General features: G+C 35.8%; 1 protein-coding gene across 5 annotated transcripts in view; it reads right to left on the bottom strand.

Moving 5' to 3' along the window:
• Nav3 (neuron navigator 3) overlaps positions 1–21132 on the bottom strand; it is an 830635-nt gene that overhangs the window by 210555 nt on the left and 598948 nt on the right. For all 5 annotated transcript variants that reach the window (XM_045151620.1, XM_045151622.1, XM_045151621.1 and 2 more), the window contains 2 exons: positions 9762–9830; positions 6595–6734 (listed from right to left, as the gene is read on the bottom strand). In XM_045151620.1, coding sequence (XP_045007555.1) covers positions 6595–6734; positions 9762–9830 — 209 coding nt within the window. The remainder of the gene's footprint in view (positions 1–6594; positions 6735–9761; positions 9831–21132) is intronic.

Raw genomic sequence — 21132 nt, 5'->3', positions numbered from 1 at the left:
AATGTGAGAATACATACAGTAATGCATGTTTATAAAGCAATGAAGTTCAGAGAGTTAATGCTTTGTTATTTCATTTTGCAAACAAGCAGTTTATAACTTAGGAGCAATGCCAGCCTTGTTCTAACATTAACACTCTTAGGTATCATGTGGCAATGTAGAAACAAATGCGGCTACACTGAACCTCAGTTAGTGCTAGAGCTGAGATTCTTGCTACCAGCACTAGAAGATGCACAGAAAACATCCTGAATTTGTGAACCTCTTTAACACTAAGGTTGTTACTTCAATGGAAGAAAACTAGCTTGTAAATCAGAAATATCCAAGGTGAACAGTATCAGTAGCCCCACTTATTATAGAGCATTCCCTGCAGAGCAGGCCTGGTGATCAGTGATGTCTATCATACTTGTGAATGCAGGCATCCTAAGCATACAGATAATTGTTGAAGAAAAAAAGAACATTTGGCCGGGCGTGGTGGCACACGCCTTTAATTTCAGCACTCGGGAGGCAGAGTTAGGGGGATTGTTGTGAGTTCCAGGCCACCCTGAGAGCACATAGTTAATTCCAGGTCAGCCTGAGCCACAGTGAGACCCTACCTCGAAAAAAAAAAAAAAAGGAAAAAAAAGATCATTTGGCCCGTGGCGAATAGCTTGATATATAATATATTAAATATCAATGTGATTCACATAACAGACGAAAATATATTTAGAAAATCTGAAAAGTCAAGAAAAATAGGGGCTAGGGTGATGGCCCCGTCAGTAAAGCACTTGTGGTGCAAGCATGAGGGTGTGATCTTGGATGTGTAGTGTTCTGGAGGAGATGCCCCTTGTAACCTTATGTGTTGTCAATGTTTGGCCCCCAGCTGGTGGCAGTTTGGAAGGCAGAACCTTGCCGGAGGATGTGTGTCACTGGGTGCAGACTTTGAGGTTCATTAGCAAGCTTGCCAGCGCTAGCTCACTCCTGCTGCTCCTTCATGGCTGGTGAGAGATGATGCCCAGCCTCTGCTCTACCACCCTTCCCCTGCCATGATGAACCTTCCCTTTGAGACTGTATGCTGAAATGTAAGTTTACGACTGTAAACTCTCCTCTCTTAGCTGTTTTTGGTTGAGTGCTTTGTCCCTGCAATGTCAAGATAACTTAAGTAGATTACCAGTACCCATGTAAAAATATTAAGCTCCAAGTACTCAAGAGGCAATGGAAAACTTGGGTCAAGCTGGGGTACAGAGGGACTTGGTCTTAACACATAAAGTGGAGAGCAACTGAAGAAGACACCCAACCTGGAACTCTGGCCTCGATATGAATGTGCAAGCAGATCTACATGTACATGTGCACCCACAACAAACACACATGCACACATGCATGCAGAATGTACACATATTCATGTAAAAAAGTAACATTCAAATCCAAATATATACTCTTGCCTCTATTTTGCCTCAGTACACTGCCTTGCACAAGTGATAACTTGTGATATGCTCCAGTCATCAATTTCACAACTAAATAGAAGCATGAAGTGGTGTCATGGACATCCTGCAGAGATACTGTTGACTCTGCAACATGTAGAAAGTGTGTGGGGGCTGGAGAGACGGCTCAGCAGGTGAGTGCTTCCTGTGCAAGTATGAGAACCTGAGTTTGATTCCCAGCACTCACAGAAAATGCTGCATCTGGCAACACACACACACACACACACACACACACACACACATACACAAACACATACACATACACAAACACTATCCCTAGTGCTGAGAGAAGCAAAAACAGGAGGACCAATGGGGCTCCATGAACAGCCATTCTGCAGGAAAAATGGCAGCTCCAGGCTCAGCAAGAGAATGTCTCAAAGAAAGAAGGGAGATGAGTGATAAAGGAAGAACATCAGTGTTTTCCTCCAGCATCCAGATAGGTGCACTTGAGGTACACACATCTTCACACATGCACATTTGCCACACACACCAGAAAAGACAGAAAAATGGAACATGTGCAGAAATGTATGAGGATACCTTAGTATGCATGTATGTATATATAAACCAACACAGGCTTGACAGTATTACCTCATATATGAACTGAGTTGTATTAGGTTTGGAAAGTCCCTAAGATCCCTGAGATTATGATGTTGACATTATATTTTAGACTTGTCTAAGTAAAGACTAAATAAAATGATATAGTTAGGCAAATAAATAGTGAAGTAATATAATAACTAAAACCCATGTCATTACCTTTGAGATACCTTTGTGCTAAGTTTGCATTTTAGCACATATCAGAAAAAGTGCTTAGGAGCTAAAAATGAACATCAAAAATTCCATAGCTAATACAAAATTAATTAACTCTAGTAGTTATAACATGGAACTAAAATGTGGTTTAATATTTGGCATCAATTCAATTAATTTTGTATGTAAATGTAAATTTTTAAAAAGTTTTAAAAAGCTTCCATAGCTGGGCGTGGTGGCGCATGCCTTTAATCCCAGCACTCGGGAGGCAGATGTAGGAGGATTGCTGTGGGTTCGAGGTCACCCTGAGACTCCATAGTGAATTCCAGGTCAGCCTGGGCTGGAGTAAGACCCTACCTTGAAAAAAAAAAAAAGCTTCCATAACAAGAAGATGCTTAATGAAAATGCAGGGGAATAGAGAAGAAGTTTCCTTTCAGCGAAGGCATGGTGTTTGTATAAGAATCTCTTGGGAGAACAGGGGAGAAAGAGGGAACCTTCCCATCTCTTAGCAACTTGGAAAAACATCTCTCCTCTAATATATCTTTATAGATCACCATTCAGATACTGGGTTATACATGAAATTGAAGGTGTTTACATTCCCAATAAGATTAAGCCATTTGGAAATTTTCAGAGATATAATACATAAATCATTTTTGGCCTTAAAGCATATAAAATCTCCAAATGAGCCATGGCATGGTTTTCATAAGCTCTGATTTCCAAGAAGTGGGTGTTTTGTTTTCACTGGGGTATGAACCTATGTAGAATACTATTAAAACACACATAGGCAAATTGATGAATGCTGGTGTCAGTTTGTATTGGGATGAGAGGGTGAAGGCAGCTCAAAGCTTCACACAAGAGCAACCCTCATTTCACCACTGGTTCTGAGGAATTTCTTCTCAAATTTCATTTCAATACAACAAGATAGTATCACTTCTAGAGTCACATTTCTACCTCAGCTTTCTCTGCAAGTAATAATTTGTATCAATGGGTACTGAGGCTTGATTCATTTGGTAAGATGGTGAAATGAAAGACTTTTTGGTTGTGTCATATTATTAATATTATATTAGATATGAAAGTGTGGTTTGATTCTCTATTCATTACCTTTTATTAAATGTCACACCATTTGTAAATAATTAGTTATTTTTCCTCCAAAATCACACAAATGAAAGCTACTATGTTTTCAATAGTTTGTTTTACTTCCATAGGAAAGTAAAATTGTTTTCATCATAATAAACCTTTAATATGCACTACAAATTTCAGGGTTCCCTGAGTTGATTTATCTAATTCATCATATAGGACTTGAGAATGAAATAGCCCATTTCCAACTAGGAAAAAAAAAAAAAATAAGAAACACAGTACATATAATGTGGTTAGGTCTCCAAAGGAAACAACTATTTTTATTTTACTATCATTTTAACTTAAACAGAGGCACTTCAATGATTATATGTCCTGCTATTACTATAAATATTCACATCATAAGGTTTACATTGAATATCTTCATATAAAACACAGCATTTGGATAGAGCAAGTTATAAATCATTTTCGTGTACTGGTCATGATTGTTTCCTATATTTTTATACATTAAGATAAAATACTGGAAATATAAAATAGAATGATATGGTTAAGAAATAATAAAGAAGTTATTTTCACAAAGAAAGTCTATGTTGAATAACAAGTGCCTTGTTGCATGTCAAATAAATTCCAGATGGCTGTATTGTACCACATAAGGCAATTCAAACTTATTGGCAGCCTTTGATCATTAAATATCTATAACTGTGAGATTATACAATTTTTTGAAATTAGTTAGTTAGGTTTTTAATTAATGGCTAATTAACCACAAATTGGCATTTTTTTGCTACAGAATTGGCTGTATGAGATTTGATGACTGTGAATTATGTTGCATCTGTCTCCCTCTTGTGGTTATTAGAAATACTTCTATGCACTAATTTTGCAGCCCTCCCAGACATACCTAAGAGAAGAGGCCCTGGAAAAACATTAATGCTTGAGTTTTGATTTTAGAGACTAGATATAAAGGTTTGATATTACATCATAATTCAGACACATATGACATTAAAGTTAGTTTATTCTAAACTATATCTCTTTTCCAACATTAATGATAATTTGCAAAAATATAATTGCTGTAGCATGTATAGTTTAAATGGACTATAGAAGTTCATCCAACACATCTATATTTAAATGCTGGTTAGCTTCGTTTAAAATGTAATAATACATTTGAGTAATTAGCTCAAACCTGTAGGTCATTTTTTTAGAAGATCATGAAATGAGAAAAAGAGTTTTTTCATGAGTGTGTGTACATTTTCATTGTATAGTCCATAGGACAACCTCTTATGCCATTCCTCAGGGACCGAAAGTTGTTGTTTTGTTTTGTTTTTTAACACAAAGCCCCTCAGTGGCCTTGATCTCATTAAATAGGCTAAATTGGTTGGTCAGGAAGACCTAGGGAGCCCCTATCTCTGCACTGAGATAACAAGCACATACTACATTGGTTGACTATTTCATTGGGTTATGGGGATGTAGTAAATCCTGAGGCTCACAAGGGTAGCATTCTTTTCAACTAAACTACCTTCCCATCCAAAAAGTATTCTTTTTCAATTAGAAACTTTCATCTCTTCCTTCACATGACAAATATATCTTCATGACTATTTACTAGGGTCTTAAACATCAAACTCCCCAAAACATACTGCTTTCTTTCTATTTTATTTATGTCCCCTGGAGGCTAATGCTGGGAATATTAAAGGGAACAAACTCACTGCTCTGCTCTCAGGCAGCCACAATCTGCCCAATCTTGCTTTAGTTAGAAAGAAATACTGTCACAAAAGTGTCAGGTTCACAGATTGCACCTGTCAACTTAATAAGAGAAAGCTACCTAACTCCACATGAAACCATTTATTATTGTCAACATATACAAAGGAGTTCATACCCTTTTGAATTATCCAAAGCATATTAATCATGTGTTCTAATAAACATATGGGTCACTCCTTAATTTCATGGTTGTTTCATATGGGGTGGGTACCACGAGAAGGAAAGTTTTGTTGATTTACCATACCACAACCTATTAGAACACCCCTACATTTCAACAGTCACACTACTTACAACAGATGGATTCCTGATTTCCTCAGTTGTGAATTGGAGATCAACCCCATCATTCACTGTTTCCATGTAACAAGTTTCAAAGCAAATTTTTAAAAATGTACACTTTGCTTATCACTGAGAACTATGTGGCATAAGGACCATTTATAATCTGTCTTTCACACAGACTTCTACTAAGTATTCTTTCTCCATAATCAGTTTGTGATTTCTTGCTTGCTTTATTATTTTTACATGCACATAGTGTGTGATGTGTGTGGTGTATGTATGTGTATGTGCTGAGGTAGTGGCCATGAACTCACCTGTGGTGGCCAGGGGAGGAAGTGGGGTGCTAGCCTCTGTCACTCATCCAGCTATTTTACCTTGCGATAGAGTCATGTGGGGATTCTGGAGCTCGCCATTCAAAAGCCCCAGCAATTCTCAGGTTACTGCTTCCCACAGGACTGGGGTTACAGATGAGCATTTCCATGCCCAGCTGTTCATATGCATTTCGGAGATTCAAACTCAGGAGGGCTCAGAATCTTTAAGGCCTTCATGTTTGTGGAAAGAGTACACTTAACCACTGAGCCATCTTTTCAGCTCTTATTTGGTGATTTGATATTTCTGCTAGATAGTATTGTTTAAAGAACACAGACATGGGTAATTTTTTTTCAGGAAAGCTGAGATCATAACATTTCTTAGGATTGCTTCTTTAAAAGGTGAAAACTAATCATAAACATAACTCAGCGTTTTTGTTGTATTGTTGGTCTGAGACAGGACCTCACTCCGTAACTCAAAATGGCCTAAAATTTACAGCAATCCTCCTTCATTAGCCTCCCAGGTGCTGTGGTGACAGGGCATACTATCATGCTTGGGTATCCCACATCGACTTTTGACACCCCTAGTGTAAGTGCCAAAACCCCTTACAGCACTTATGTTAACTGGCATAAGGATTCAAATAAACATAATGTAGCTTTGTGATATCAGGATAAAGTATCATAAAACATAAGGGAAATTAGAGAACGTGATTTATATGCATCTTGGAGGAAGTATTTTTGTGAAACAAATTTTATGCTTGAATATATAGTTAGATGTTTTATAATACATAAGAATTATCCCTTAAAATGTTCCAATGAGAAGGCCCTGAAGGAAACTTGAATTCAGGAGAGAGCAGTTAGAAAACATAAGGAAATTCCTTGGTAACATTTCCATCTCTAAACCAGCCCACTGTACAAACATTAACATCAGTGAGTTAATTCGCAAGACACACAAGACTTGGGTCTCAATGATGCAACCAATGATTACTGACCTTTTTCATTTCCATTTGCATAATTTGGAGGCTTGTTTTTGTCAATGCTGTTAAAGCTCTGACTTCTCCTGTTTAGATTGGAGGCTCCCTGAACCTTGCTGCTGCTGCCTGCAGCTGGCACCCTAGAGGGCCCTGGAAGCCTGAAATGGCATGAGAAAAATCATATCATTATTGCATATTTCAAACACGGAAAAAGAAAGAAACTCTAAGCAGGAAAGAGTTGATGGGAAAACCACAATACAAGATGTTCTAAATATAATTAGTATAAAGTGATGGCCTAAGTGACAAGTAGCTAGACACAAGGTTAGAGGTTATAAGAAATGAAATATTTTTGTATTCAGTAAGCAAGCCCCCAAATAACAGTAATATAGAGAAAAATAAAGTGAATTTTAACATACTCCATTGAATTAAAGTTTGCCTTAAAACCACTATTAGAATCACTTGAAAATCAAGAGTGAAAAATGACATTTAAGTTTATTAGAGTCTCAGCAGATGAATCAGCTATTTTAAGTTGTTAAATTTTTCCCTTCAATGTATGGAGTATTTGCTTATCTTAGGTAGCTTTATCCTACATCTATCAAACTCATAGTGAGAGTAAATTTGCAGAATGAATAAAGTAAACATCAAGGATGTTAGTTACACTAAACCATGGCACCAGAATCAAGGTCATTAGTTAACATTGCATGAAAGGGCCACCTCACAACAATCTTCCATTCTCTTGACAAAAATGAGTACTGAGACATGAACTGGTGATTTCTCCTACTTTGCTACCTGATTAAAAAGAAGATAAGACAAGAAAGGATGCCAGTCTCAGAAGAGGAAACTCATTGTTAGCAGAATGGCAATTTAAATTATACACGCAGTGACAGCAGTCCCAGGTACACACTGTGTATGAAGAACAAGACATGAGAATATAGTCAACCTTATCACATAAAGCCACCAGACAGGAGGTCATGACCTGCTGATATTTCGCGTGCACTACAACTAAGTTTAAACTGGCATCATTCAGTTCATTGCTTTTATCCTTTAAAACTTAAACTGTTAATTATTTCCTGGACTGTACCTATTTTTATTTCATATTACTATCACACACTATGCATTATTAAACTGTGTGATTATTCAAATCAATCCGTATAAGTTAACTAAAAATCAAGAGCTAACATTCTCTGTTCTAAGGTCTCTTTAGAAAACCTGATACGAATGCTGCCGCCATCATTGCTGATGTGTGCTGCCACCGTGTGAACCTGAGTGTGTATTACTCTGAAAAGTCCCTTTTGAAAGGAAGAATAGACAAAAAATCCAAAAACTATAAAAACCCTGAGTTACTTTGTAGCTCTTTTTTAATGAAAATTTTAAAATAGCTGGTTTCATATCTGTTTTATGTAAAAATTTCACAATTAGTTGTCACAATAGTCAAATGAACCTATTATTTGCACAGGATTTAGGAAGGCAAATCCTTAGAAATAAAGACCTTTGTAATATGAGTTATTATAAAATGGAATGAACAGCAGAAAAACAAAATATTCATGCTGATGAAAATGCTGTTGTGGAACAGTTGAGTTTCAAAATCTTGACCATGTTTTAGAGTTTGAATACATATGACTAATAAACATCCCCTTGAGCAATTTTGCTAATTAGAGCCTGTGTCACACACAAGATTAGGATCTTTTCCAAATGATTCCAGCATTTAACTTCTGCTCAAATGGATCTTCAAAGGGCCACAGTAGATAATAACCACAGACACTAAGAATTTACAGTACCAGTGACTGCACTCTTCAGAAAGAACACAACTAATTAATTGGGCCAAATGTCCCAATCATAATAAATCTGAGAACAATTCCTGTAGACATAACCATAGACTTTCAAAGTTCATTCCAAACTCGCAAGTGTAAATAAAGCATGTCCTAAAACTTGCCCTGCTTGCAATGAAACTTGACCCATTTCTAGAAAGCAATTAAACTGCATTTTAATCTCTACTGTGACCCATTAAAGCAAATGGCAGTTAGTCATCAGAGGAACAAAATAAAACACATTCAAAGATACATTTGCTCCTCTCATTACCCTAATTTGACAGGCAGCCAGAGCCTCCAGATCATTCATCAAACCAATAAAAGGAAATGAGATGAAGAAATAATAGAAAAAAACAAGAAGGTATGTGATAGAGATATATTCTATTAGAACAAAGACTTTGGATATATCTTACATGCCCAAGTTTTACAATGAGTCATAAAGGTGTTCATTACACACTCTTTCTTATACAGATTAATTTATGTCATTTTGTTCAATTTTCCCCCCACCCCCTTGTTCAATTTGAAGATAAGTACACTTCTAAGTTTTTCTCTCCAGTATCTTTTTTGCACTACTCTGGAAATTAGCATAGGTGAACAAGGGAAAGTCACCTACCTCAGGTCAAGGCATCAGAAGTAGTCCTTGTGCCCAAGCACTGCACATGATTCACTCATGAAACAATGCGTATACAACCTCATGGGACACTTCCCCAATGAGTTAGAATAGCCAAAGATACAAACCTTGGTGTGACTTTTTTCAGCGGTGCAGGCTGCAATCATACCTTTGTCAACTTACCAGGAAAAAGAGTCAAATTATTCCAACACCTTTTATATATCTTTATTTCCCAAACTGTATAAACTAGTTGTCTTTAAATACATATGTCTTGAAGAAATGGAAATTTAAATTATCACAGATAAGTAATCAGTCTAGGCTGAATTGTTGCTGATTTCCTCTCCCAAATTGTCAACTCAACTCTGCTTTAAAGTGTGAAGTAATAACACCTGTTCATTGTGAAGAGCAATTAAAAGTTCTGTCTATAATTTATGCTCCTTGTGATCTGGAAAGAGACCTTCAAACTAACTTTATCCTTGACTTACTCTAAGCCTAGAACACAGACTTATCCACTATAGCACAGTGTATAACTAAACTGAAACAGAAGTCAAATTCACTTGATCATCTAACACACACACACACACACACACACACACACACACACACCCCAGAGAATCAATGGAAATCCACTTGAAATAATTCAGTGCTCTAAACTTTTCATTGAGAAGTGTGTCATGTTTTAGAAAACTTAGAGTGATTGGACAAAATATCATTGGGCATTTATTTGAATACCACTAATAAATAATAAATTAGAGATATTAACTGACCTAGTAGGCTTTTTTTGACTGGTTGCAATTCCACTGTGATTAGACTGAGGTGCATATCTGGCTGTCAGACTGTATGAGGAGAAACAGAGAAATTGAATTAAAGAGATTCTTTGAACATGGAAAGACACTACAAACTTACAAGAAAACTGTGAGTTAATGAAATGCAATTGGAACACATATAAACATGTATAAAGAGCAAATTAATTAGAAAATTATGGTAACGCAACATATATTCCATGACCTTTGATTATGAGCATACTATGAAATAACGTAGTATATACTCTTATAATAAGCTGTCTCATCACTAATTTTAAAATTATGGCTGTGGGATGTTATTAATATTTTAATAATATTTACTCCTATAAACTGTTAACCTTTGTAATTATCTATACTATAGTTTAAGTAAACTAAAGTTTATTTGCATTATAGAGAGATTTCTTTCTCAAGAAAGAAAGGAAGAATTGAGAGCCATTAATTTCTTAAATAAACTCTAATTTGCTCTATTAAACTAATATTTTGAAAGCTAATTCATTGTAGATCTAGTTTATGTCTTATAAATTATTATTGGTCTCTACAGTTGCACAAAATTTTAAAGAAATTTACAACTTTTGCCTGAAGAAAGCTGTGTATAAAAACTGAAATTTAATGGAATTAAATTCTGGAAAACGATCCTTAAAATACTAATCAAAACTTCTAGTCACTCAAATTAAATTCATAATCCCTTTAATCAAAACATTTATCAAAAGATTATTTTACCAGGCTTTAAAGAGTAATAGTAAACAAAATGCAAGTTTTTACATTAGGTTAACCTGATTTTTGAGTTGCTAAGTATTGAGAAATTAGTGTTCAGTAAGATGGACTTAGACCAAATTCATCCAAGTGCATGTTGGCACATCTATAGCAGTCAGGCATGGATGTTTCAGTGGAGAATCACCCAGTGGAATTGCAATGACTCATGGAAATACAGACTCTTCTACATGCACAGTTTGTAAGTACTCCAAGAAAGCAGAAATAATATAGGGCTACAATCCGGGTAGCAAGGGTCACTGGGGACTTGCTACATCGACCCAGCTACTTGGCTGTACAATGTAGAAGGTTTAGGTAGGGGACAGGTTACATAGAATGTTGATATTCCCTAAATTAACTCTCACCCCTTTGAGCCAGTCTGTAATGTAAATGATCAGTACCTTAAAGCAGTCTGGCCACAGGGTGGCACATTCTCATATGAAGGACATTTTCAGATTTACAGGGTGTTTTTATCATTTAACACATTGTTATTTGCATACAATTCATTCTCTATTATAACTATACTGGTCACTCAGACAACTTGGTAAAAGTAGCCAAACTCCTTCAGTAACAATCATGTCAGAGAAAATTTTTCTTTTTAAGTTGTTTCAATGCATTCAGATATGTTTAAAAATTAAAGTAAGCAAAGTTAAAAAAAAAATCAAGAATTGCTCAGTCAACTGGTCAACCCTTGAGTAAGAAGAGTCCAAACTGTTTGCATTTAGACATTATTTAGACTCTTTCCACCCTGAACATAAAAACAAGCAGTGAAAGCAGTGAAGATGATCATGATACAATGTACTTTCAGGGAAAAAAAAACTATCTCACTATTTTTCTTTACTATGTTAAAGACATGCCATGTGATAATTCCTAGTAAATAAAAAGGAAAAAGGAAAAAGCAAAAACAAATTCCAGTGACGTTAAGTGAGTTAGCTGAGTTCAATTTGCCTTGGTAACTACTGTGGGCTTTCCAGTTTAGGATGAAAGAGTACTCATTTGCTGGCTTTGCTTTTAATCAAGTCCTTTCACTCATTTCCTTTCTGTTTAGCATCTTAATTTGCATTTGTTAAGTTATCTTTTGTTTCTCCTTCAGAAACCTCTTTAACTCGTTTCCCCTGCCTCAGTCTCTTCAGGGCTGGGAGTATAAGCAAAACATAACTGTGAAATCATTATTTTAAAGATTGACAGAGTTCTGTTCAGTTTTCCTTGTTTTATATATTTTTTTATTTAATAATGTTTATTACTCCATTTTTGAATCAGTTCAATACCATTTATTTCATTTATTTATTTATTTATTTATTTATTTATTTATTTATTTATTTATTTATTTATTGAGGTAGGGTCTCACTCTAGTCCAGGCTGACCTGGAATTCAGTATGTAGCCTCAGGGTGGCCTAGAACTCTAGGCAATTCTCCTACCTCTGCCTCCTGAGTGCTGAGATTAAAGCCCTGCACCACTATGCCCAGCTTTGAATTCTTATCTATGTTTCTTTCCTTCATTAGATTTTTCCCTTCCCCAAGTTTTAAAGACATGATTTTCACCCTGTAGAGTATGTCCTGCTCTCCAAACATTTTATGGCTTTATTTCCTACTAAGATGTAAACTAAAATAATATTACCTAGAATTAACTTCTTTAACCTTCTAGCCTTAATATTGACTACATAAAAGACTTGTCTCTTCACATGATCTTCAAACCAACTACACTGACCACAATGAATTCATTATTTCCTTCTTTCATATGCCAAATACTAAATTCTAACATGTCCTTTCTCTTAATTTATTCTTATTCATAGGATCATGATTCAGTCATGCATACACAAGATTGATTTTCCTTTTTCTCTCTTTATTACAGGAGAACATCAGTATTTATTAACATTGCTTAGACCTCTATAAATCCTTTGGCATGTATCGTGTCCTTAATGTTCCATGTCTCTCATAACACACTTAGCTTCCAGGAAATCAAGTTTGTTTATCAAAATCCTTCTCCAGGCAGGGTGTGGTGGCACAAGCCTTCAATCCCAGCACTTGGGAGGCAGAGGTAAGAGTATCACCATGAGTTCAAGGCCATCCTGAGAGTCCCTAGTGAATTTCAGATCAGCTTGAACTAGAGTGAGACCCTACCTCGAACCCCCCTTCTCCAGAATGGATAATTAAGTACATACAAAAATGGGCACTCCAGGGCCTCCAGCCACTGTAAACGAACCCCAGACACATGCACTCCCTTATGCATCTGGCTAACAAGGGTCCTGGGGAATCGAACCTGGGTCCTTTGTTTTTGTAGGCAAGTGTCTTAACTGCTAAGCCATCCCTCCAGGCCAGTATAATGTTTAGATTTTTAAATGGATTCTGACTCAAACAAAAAAAAGTTAAAGATCTATCAGAAAATTTAAGAATTTTCAATCTCTAAGCAGTAAATAAATAGTAATTTTAAATATTTTAAGTTTTAATTTAAAATATGAATATATTAAATGGAAATGTATCTTTAGAAATGCATGATGCAATTTCAAAAATTTTACCAAATAATTGATTTACAGTAACCAGTAGTGGAAATACAGTCTCAGAATGGTTCCATGTAAACAAAGCAGATAGTTGGTAAATTGTCAAAAGGCTGAATCTGGTTGATGAGTCTAAGAGGAATTTAAGTGGAACTCAGTACTTAAAAAATAAGTGGTGAAGACGGGTGTGATGGCACACGCCTTTAATCCCAGCACTTGGGAGGCAGTGGTAGAAGGATCGCCATAAGTTTGAGGCCACCCGGAAACTTCATAGTGAATTCCAGGTCCACCTGAGCCAAAGTGAGACCCTACCTCGAAAAAACAAAAATCAATCAATCAATAAATAAAATAAATGATGAGAGAAGAAGTATCCTTTTCTATTGTCTTACATTAGTTATTCCAACAAGTCTAAGTCCAAAAATGTGCAGCATGCTGAAAAAAATATTCCATGCAGTTGGTTTATTGGAAGAGCAATGTATTATCATTCCATAAGATTATTTGATCATACATAGAATCATAAAACTATTATTTTATTAATTAACCAACAGTTTTCTGATAAAGTATATGGAGAATTTGAATATGATTCATTGAGCTATTGAATGGATAAGATAAAAGCAATAGACTGCAAAGATTTTTAAGTGACTATTAAATAACATTTAGGAAATGACTTGGTACAGTGATTTCCTTATTCTAAAAAGCATACATGCATTTATACAATGAAACAAGTAATGAATCATGAAAAAGCTTTTCTTAACCATCAACCATGTATAGCTACTGTGCTTGAAAGATTTAATTTGTTAAAAGTATGTTTAAATGGAAAGGTATGACTGCTTTACTCTGAGAAATAAAGCTCTTAAAATCAAATATGCTATTTAAACATGTTTCATAAAAATAACAATTAGAGAAATAATAAAATTTCAATTTGCCTCTAGCTTGAAAGGAGGGACAAAAAATACTAGGCAGGATGAAGCAAGTGATGCATGAATATTTTCTATGGCTAATATGTGAATATCAGAAGTAAAGATCACATTGGTGAACAGCACAAAATCTGAAGCCAAATCACTCTGCAGAATCATCACCAGCCAGCTTTCTATGCCTATTTCAGCATCTGTTCAATGAGGGTAAAAGCTTTCATTCTCCAAGGTTCTCATGAGACTAAATTGTACACCACTTAATGAGAATGTTTGGGAAAAATAAATATAATTGTTGAATCTTAAATGCAGTGGAATTCAGAAAAGGCACTCTAAAGAACGGCCAGAGGCTCAGAAATTCCAATGTATCCTCTACAACATAATATCCTATACATCTCAAAAATGACAAAACCTGGAGCTAGTGGCTGAGCTGTTAAAGGCACTTGGTTTCAAAGCCTTCCAGTCCCAGATTAATTATCCAGCCATGTACATAAAGCCAGATTAGCATTCATTAGTTGCTACAAGAGATTCTGGCACATTGATACATTTGGGTGCACATGCATGCATGTGTGTGCATGGACGTGTGTGCACGTGCACACACACATCAGTATGTCAATTTTTTTTTTAAATTTCTCCAACACCAACCATATTCTTTTGTTTTCACTTATCACATTTGATCTTATGATAAAGCCCACAAGCATGACCCATTCCATTCAGTGACCAAGATTTTAGCTATGGCTTTTGGTCTCTACTGTTAAAATTACATTGGGAACATAATTTATTGAATGCAAATATGATTAAGTTTTATTCTTCCTCAAATCTTTCTGGATATTCATCAGGCTTCCTGAAGCCTGAGGTCAGCAATATGCACCCTCATAAGACCTTGCTCTATAACAACAGAGACTGCTTAAGAGTATACCCAAATGCACACTGGCCATCTCAAATTATGATGCTGGGCAGGATCTTCCAGCAGCCATAACATTCAGTTCTGTATTGTATGTCATCCAAAAAGAACCCTAACTTCAGAATTTCTGTTTTGTTTTATGATAGAGTGATTAAATGAAAGTATTTTTATATGCTATATGATACTATTAATTACTATTACTATAATTTTTACTATTAATGTAATATATTTTATATTTTGGCATTACATTCATATCTTAATGTTCACAGGTAGTTTGAAGGACCATGATAACATGTTTCATAATATGAAGCATTCCTCAACAAAACAATTACCTTTCAAAAGGTAGAAAAACGGTTATATTACAAAACATTTCCAAAAGAGTATTTTTTTGATTTCTGATATTGTCTGTCACTGGAACAGTCTTTCTCATTATAGATAGCCTCATTTTTCTTCAATAAAAGCCTTCCAAATCAATTTTCCTTCACATTCAGGAAGTAAGTCTCAAGTACTTGTTATAGATTGATCTCTACCTATTTCTCTAGTTTCAACTGTAATCATACTCTGGAGAAATTTCAGCATAACTTTCTGGATATGTTTTCCACTGAGAGGTGAATTTCTTTGTGCTACACATACCCTATTTAAATCTGGCTGTGCTAATAAGCACATCCTGTAAACTATGCTGTCTGGCTAGAGAAGGGAGATCACAGGGAGGGAGCATGTGTTGAGACTTATCTTGTCCCTGATCTTACCTCTCTCTCCCTCCCTTGGTCTCTCCTTCCTTCCTTCTCTTCCTTTTCTCCCTCCCTCCCTCTCACCCTCCATTTCCTTCCCCTCCATACCTATGTACCGTTGGTAAACTACTATGCTCTGCCTTAATCCTACCATGATGTTCTACTTTATCATGGCTCATAAGTAAAGGAGTCAGCTGACCAAGATCAAAACCTCAGAAACCATAAGACAAAAATAAACCTTTCCACTCTTACGAACACCACACTCCCCCCACCTCTAGCCCCCTAGCTTCCTAGCCCCCTAGCCAGGTTTTTTCCTTCTCCTTCTTCATCTGTATTTATTTATTTTTTTAGAGAGACAGAGAGTGAGAAAGAATTGGTGTGCCAGGGCCTCAGCCACTGCAACCGCATGTGAGACTCTTGAACCACCTAGTGGGCATGTGCAACCTTGTGCTTGCCTTACCTTTGTCCCTCTGGTTTACCTGGGATCTGGAGAGTCCAACATAGATCCTGAGGCACCACAGACAAAAGGCTTAACCACTAAGCCAGCAGTCCCCAGCCAGGTATTTTGTTATATCAGTGAAAGTCTAATCAAGCTAACATTTATGTCAGTTTTTAGAATTGTTCATTCATATACATATACATATACTATACATATTCATACACATACATATACATATATATGTGTGTATGTATGTATATGTGTATATATATATGCACATACACACACACACATATATATATATACACACATGTGTGCACACACATGCACACACACATACACATGATGGTGAGATTATTTAGAACATTTTTGGATCATTTTTAGTTCCTGCTTTGTGTATTTTCTTTCAGTCTTGGGACACAGAAATATGTGAGAATAAGAATGGAAAGATAACTACACGGGTAACTATGCTTCCTGCACAACTATGGAGGCCTGAGGGTGACTGATACTGCCTAATTTCTAATCTCTAGATCCTATGTAAACAGCTGAGATTGGCCAAGTGCAACTGTAATACCAGTTCCAAAATTGAAACACAGACCATGGGATTTCCTGGTCCCATGAAAGAAAGCAAACTCCAGTATAAGAATGAGAATGGGTAGAAGACTGATGGACAGGATGCTCCATCATTCTGCTCTGGCCACTGCAGGAAGCACATGAGCTGCTGCAAGGATATATACAAATCTATACACCCCCACGCACACACCACAGCACACCATAGCCCCCCCCCCCACATACCACACCACACACACACACATACACACACACTCACACTGCAAACATACCACACACCACATACATACACCCACACACCACACCACAAAACACATACACACTACCCCCCCACACACCATGCCACACCATAACCCCCACACAAACACAAGTAGAAAATATTAAGTCAGAAAAATATCTGGGAATAGAAGTACCTGTCTTTTGTACTTTTTGTTCCCAAAGAAAGAGAAAAATAATAGCCGGGCGTGGTGGCACACGCCTTTAATCCCAACACTCAGGAGGCAGAGGTAGGAGGATTGCTGTGAGTTCGAGGCCACCCTGAGACTACATAGTGAATTCCAGGTCAGCCTGAGCCAGAGTGACACCCTACCTCGAAAAACCAAAATAATAATAATAATAATAATAATAATAATAATAATAATCAAATAATAATGCTTAGTTGCTGCACTACATTTACCCCTTTAACAAAACTATTTCCAAGGAAATAAAGCAGAACACAATAAAACAAATCAAAGACAGGATGTTAAAAAATGTCTTTTCTTTGAGATTTAGTGGACAAATTTTACATCTCAATTTTAGCACTCTATTGCAAAATAAACTGTTGAAAAGTCAGGAATGCCAACATCTTGAAAGAAAAACTGGGTATATAGTACCGTACAATGATAAACTATAAATTTTTTAATATTATGTTAGGATTTTTACATGAAAGAACAAAATACTAGACTATAAAGCACATTCACTAATATTTTTAAGACTGAGCAAGACAAGTATTTTTCTTAATACTGCATACTTGAGTTAGAAATAAACTGTATATTCAGAATTAAGATTTAAAGAATTTCTTGAAATAGCTTTTTTTTTTTTTTTTTTTTTGCTATAAAGCTTTCTCCTGCAAGTGCCTTGCAAACTGCTGAAAGTGGTAACTGATAAGCTGACAGCTCCCAGAAAGAATCCCACTTCTGCAAACTCATGTTTTGTTCCTAAAGTGATATATGTTAATTCAAAAAATACTTAAGGCAGTCTACAGATATTTAATTTTAGAACATGTGTGACAATATTTGTTCTCAAACTTTAATTTTACTAAGAATTGACTACAACAGCCATTAGTCCACAAATGGGTCAGAAAGTCAGTTTTGTCCACATGTGGTTTTTTTTTTTTTTTTTTTTTTTTTTAGCTAGTGGATGACTACATTATCTCCCTCATTACATTTGAGACAGGTTACTATGATAACTTATCTCTTAGTGAAATACAGAATGAAAGAACATAATAACTTCTGTTTTATCTTAAATTTCTATAGGCAGTGAGTGAGGCCACCTGCACTGTCTGCTCTTGTGAGGTTTCAAACCAGTAATGAAAGAGTGAGGTGCCTGGGTAAGATACTCCATCATCAGTGTCTCTCATTGCTGTGTAATGTCAGACTTCAAGATAGAGAACCCAGGAAAAAAGGCTCATGTTTCCTCACAGTGTCATCATAAATTACATTTCCTAAAATGTTTTACTTGTACTTAGCTCAAAAAAAAAAAAAAAACAACTATATGCTATTCTGTTGATCTTTTGCAGCACAGAGTCAAATTATATCCCAGTATGCTAAAAACTTCATCACAAAAGTTCGTTGAAGCAAACCAAAAATGAACCCAACATGGCTCAGGGAAATTTTGCTGAAGAGGGGGCGGAAAGAATGTCAGAGTCACATGTTGGGTCATGATATGCAGAGACATTTATCGTACCAATAACTGTGGGCTAACTCCACAATGCAAGACCCATTTACATCAACAAGGAGGGGCCAATGGGAGGGGGTAGATCATGGATGAGCCTAAACAATGGTACCAAACTGCCTGTATTTGTTGAAAAGAAAACTAATAAATTAAATTAAAAAAAAAAAAAGTTCGTTGTAATGCAACTACCTTAAAATACACTGGGCCTTGAAAACTGAAAAAGTTCTTTTGTCATCCCTAAAATTTAAGCTAAATTTGGCAAAGACAACACAAATTAGTGGATAAAATACTGTACTTAGTTCGCTTAAATTATTAAGGAATTTCTGGGTTTCAAAGCATTTCTCATTGTAATCTGTGGTCAAGTTTCCCCTCAGCTTTATGGGAGAAGAGTGATTTGAATAAATCTCCTGAGACAAAGAAGTTAATCAGGAAGGGCTCAGGGGCAGTGAATGCGGTAGGAAGAACAAGAATAGGGAATGGCATATGAAAAGGAAAATGTTGTAACTATGCTCCATTTGGAAGACAGACCACTGTCCCATGATTCAACTCTCAAGGTCATGACTCTTTTTGTTGTTAAACATTTAGTGCTTTGACTGTATTCCACGTTCATCCAGTAGTGCCCTATTACAGTTTGGTCATTCAAGGAGAGCTGACTATAGGAGAGCAATTCAGTAGTCATCCAGATGAGAGTAGCATAGTTGTGTACACAGTGAATTTTCCATTGCTGGTCAAGAAATTGAAAATATGGATACAGTGTTCTTGAGCAAGAAGATTAAAATGCAATATTTTCATATGGGATAAGATTGCAAGTAAAGTAATCAGTTCTATATGTTCATTTTCTAGTGGGGAACACAGTACCATATAAATAATAAAAATCTGATATTTATAATTTCAATAGTTTCTAATATTTGAAGTAAATTCTTATAAAATTCAGAAACAGAACATCAAAATGTGTTGTGCTATATATTAAAATAAGTGATGAATTACACACACCAGTTGCCTGACTCACAGCACAATTTGACGTTACTCATTTCTTATTAAAATATAAATAAAAACAAGATTTAGAGCTAGGTGTGATGGAGTATACCTGTAATCACAGCACTTAGGCTATGGAGGTATTAGGAGTTCAAGGTCAACCTCAGCTACATAGTGAATTTAAGAGTAGTCTAGACTATATGAGACCCTGTCTCAAAAGAAAAATGATTACACACATACACACAATGATTAAATTATAACTCACTACCACATTACACTACATACTTATTGTTTCATGATTACTATGGAAAGAATATATAATTATTTTCATTTCATACTCAGAAAACTGAACTTAAATGATTTTGATTTTAAGAAAAAAAGGTTAGAACTAAGAATGACTATCTCTCCATCTTCAAATTAATTTGATGAAGGAGTGTTAAGGGATTAAATTTATAACATCAAAGTACACAGAATAGAGGGCAGAAGCCACTAATATAGAGGAGATGTTATAACAGATTTTGTAGAACCAACCTAAGTGGAGTAATGTTAACCAAGAATAAAGGAAGTCTTCCACTGTGTACACACAGTATAGAAAAGTAAGGAGTGAAGCCAGGCTAGGAAATTCCAGCTGACATGCAGGAGCAATAAAGAAAAAAACAAATTAAACAAAATGTCAATCCTTATCTATGTCTATTCCATGGTTATACATTTTTACTAGCTGCAACAAGCATAACAAAACAAAACAAAACAAAAACCCTAGACACTGGCAAACACAAAAATATGATTTTAGATTATAATTAATGAAAGGAAGCTGACAAGTAGGGGTTCATTGGTTTGTTTGAACTAGTCCCCAAAACACATCTTTTTTTTTTCTTTTTGGCTTTTCAAGGTAGGGTCTCACTCTAGCCCAGGCTGACCTGGGATTCACTATGGAGTCTCAGGGTGACCTCGAACTCACAGTGATCCTCCTACCTCTGCCTCCCAAGTGCTGGGATTAAAGGTGTGCACCATCACGCCTGGCTAAGAAAACACATCTTAAAATGAGTTCTGCTCCACAATGAATGCTGTCTGGCATTTTATGTTCAAATATAAACATTCTCTGAACTTTTGGAAAATATTTGAAATGGGCTAGATTTTAATCCTGGAAGATATCTTCAATATGCATGTTGTTACCTAGGTAATTGGTTTTCAGCTTTTCACATCACCTTATACTAAGTACCTGGTTCAATTATTTATGTGGATCATATAGAAAATTAATCTGGTGAACACTGGAAAGAAAAATAGAAAAACATACAAAGTTCAGAAATTATAAATGGGTGGGAGAAAACTGAAGTCTTATACCATCTTTTATAAGCTAGTAAGCAAAAACAAACAAACAAACAAACAAACAAACAAAAACCTTCAGTTGATTGAACAATAGATATAAATTGGACATTCAGTATATCAATCTGTAAATGTGAACAATAAAAAAAGGGGAATGGAATGGAATGATGTTAGTAGAATTGATAAAAGTACTGTGTATTTGTCATCGCTTGTTTAATTTGTTAATAAAACTCTATATACTTCTCTCTAATCCTCCATCCCACTCCTATGGGATAGATGCCAATGAAGTTACCACAACTACTACC

This window comes from Jaculus jaculus, chromosome 6 (assembly GCF_020740685.1).
Source record: "Jaculus jaculus isolate mJacJac1 chromosome 6, mJacJac1.mat.Y.cur, whole genome shotgun sequence".
Lineage (NCBI taxonomy): Eukaryota > Metazoa > Chordata > Mammalia > Rodentia > Dipodidae > Jaculus > Jaculus jaculus.
The sequence above is the reverse complement of the archived record's forward strand: the minus strand, read 5'-3'. Positions and strand labels throughout refer to the sequence as shown.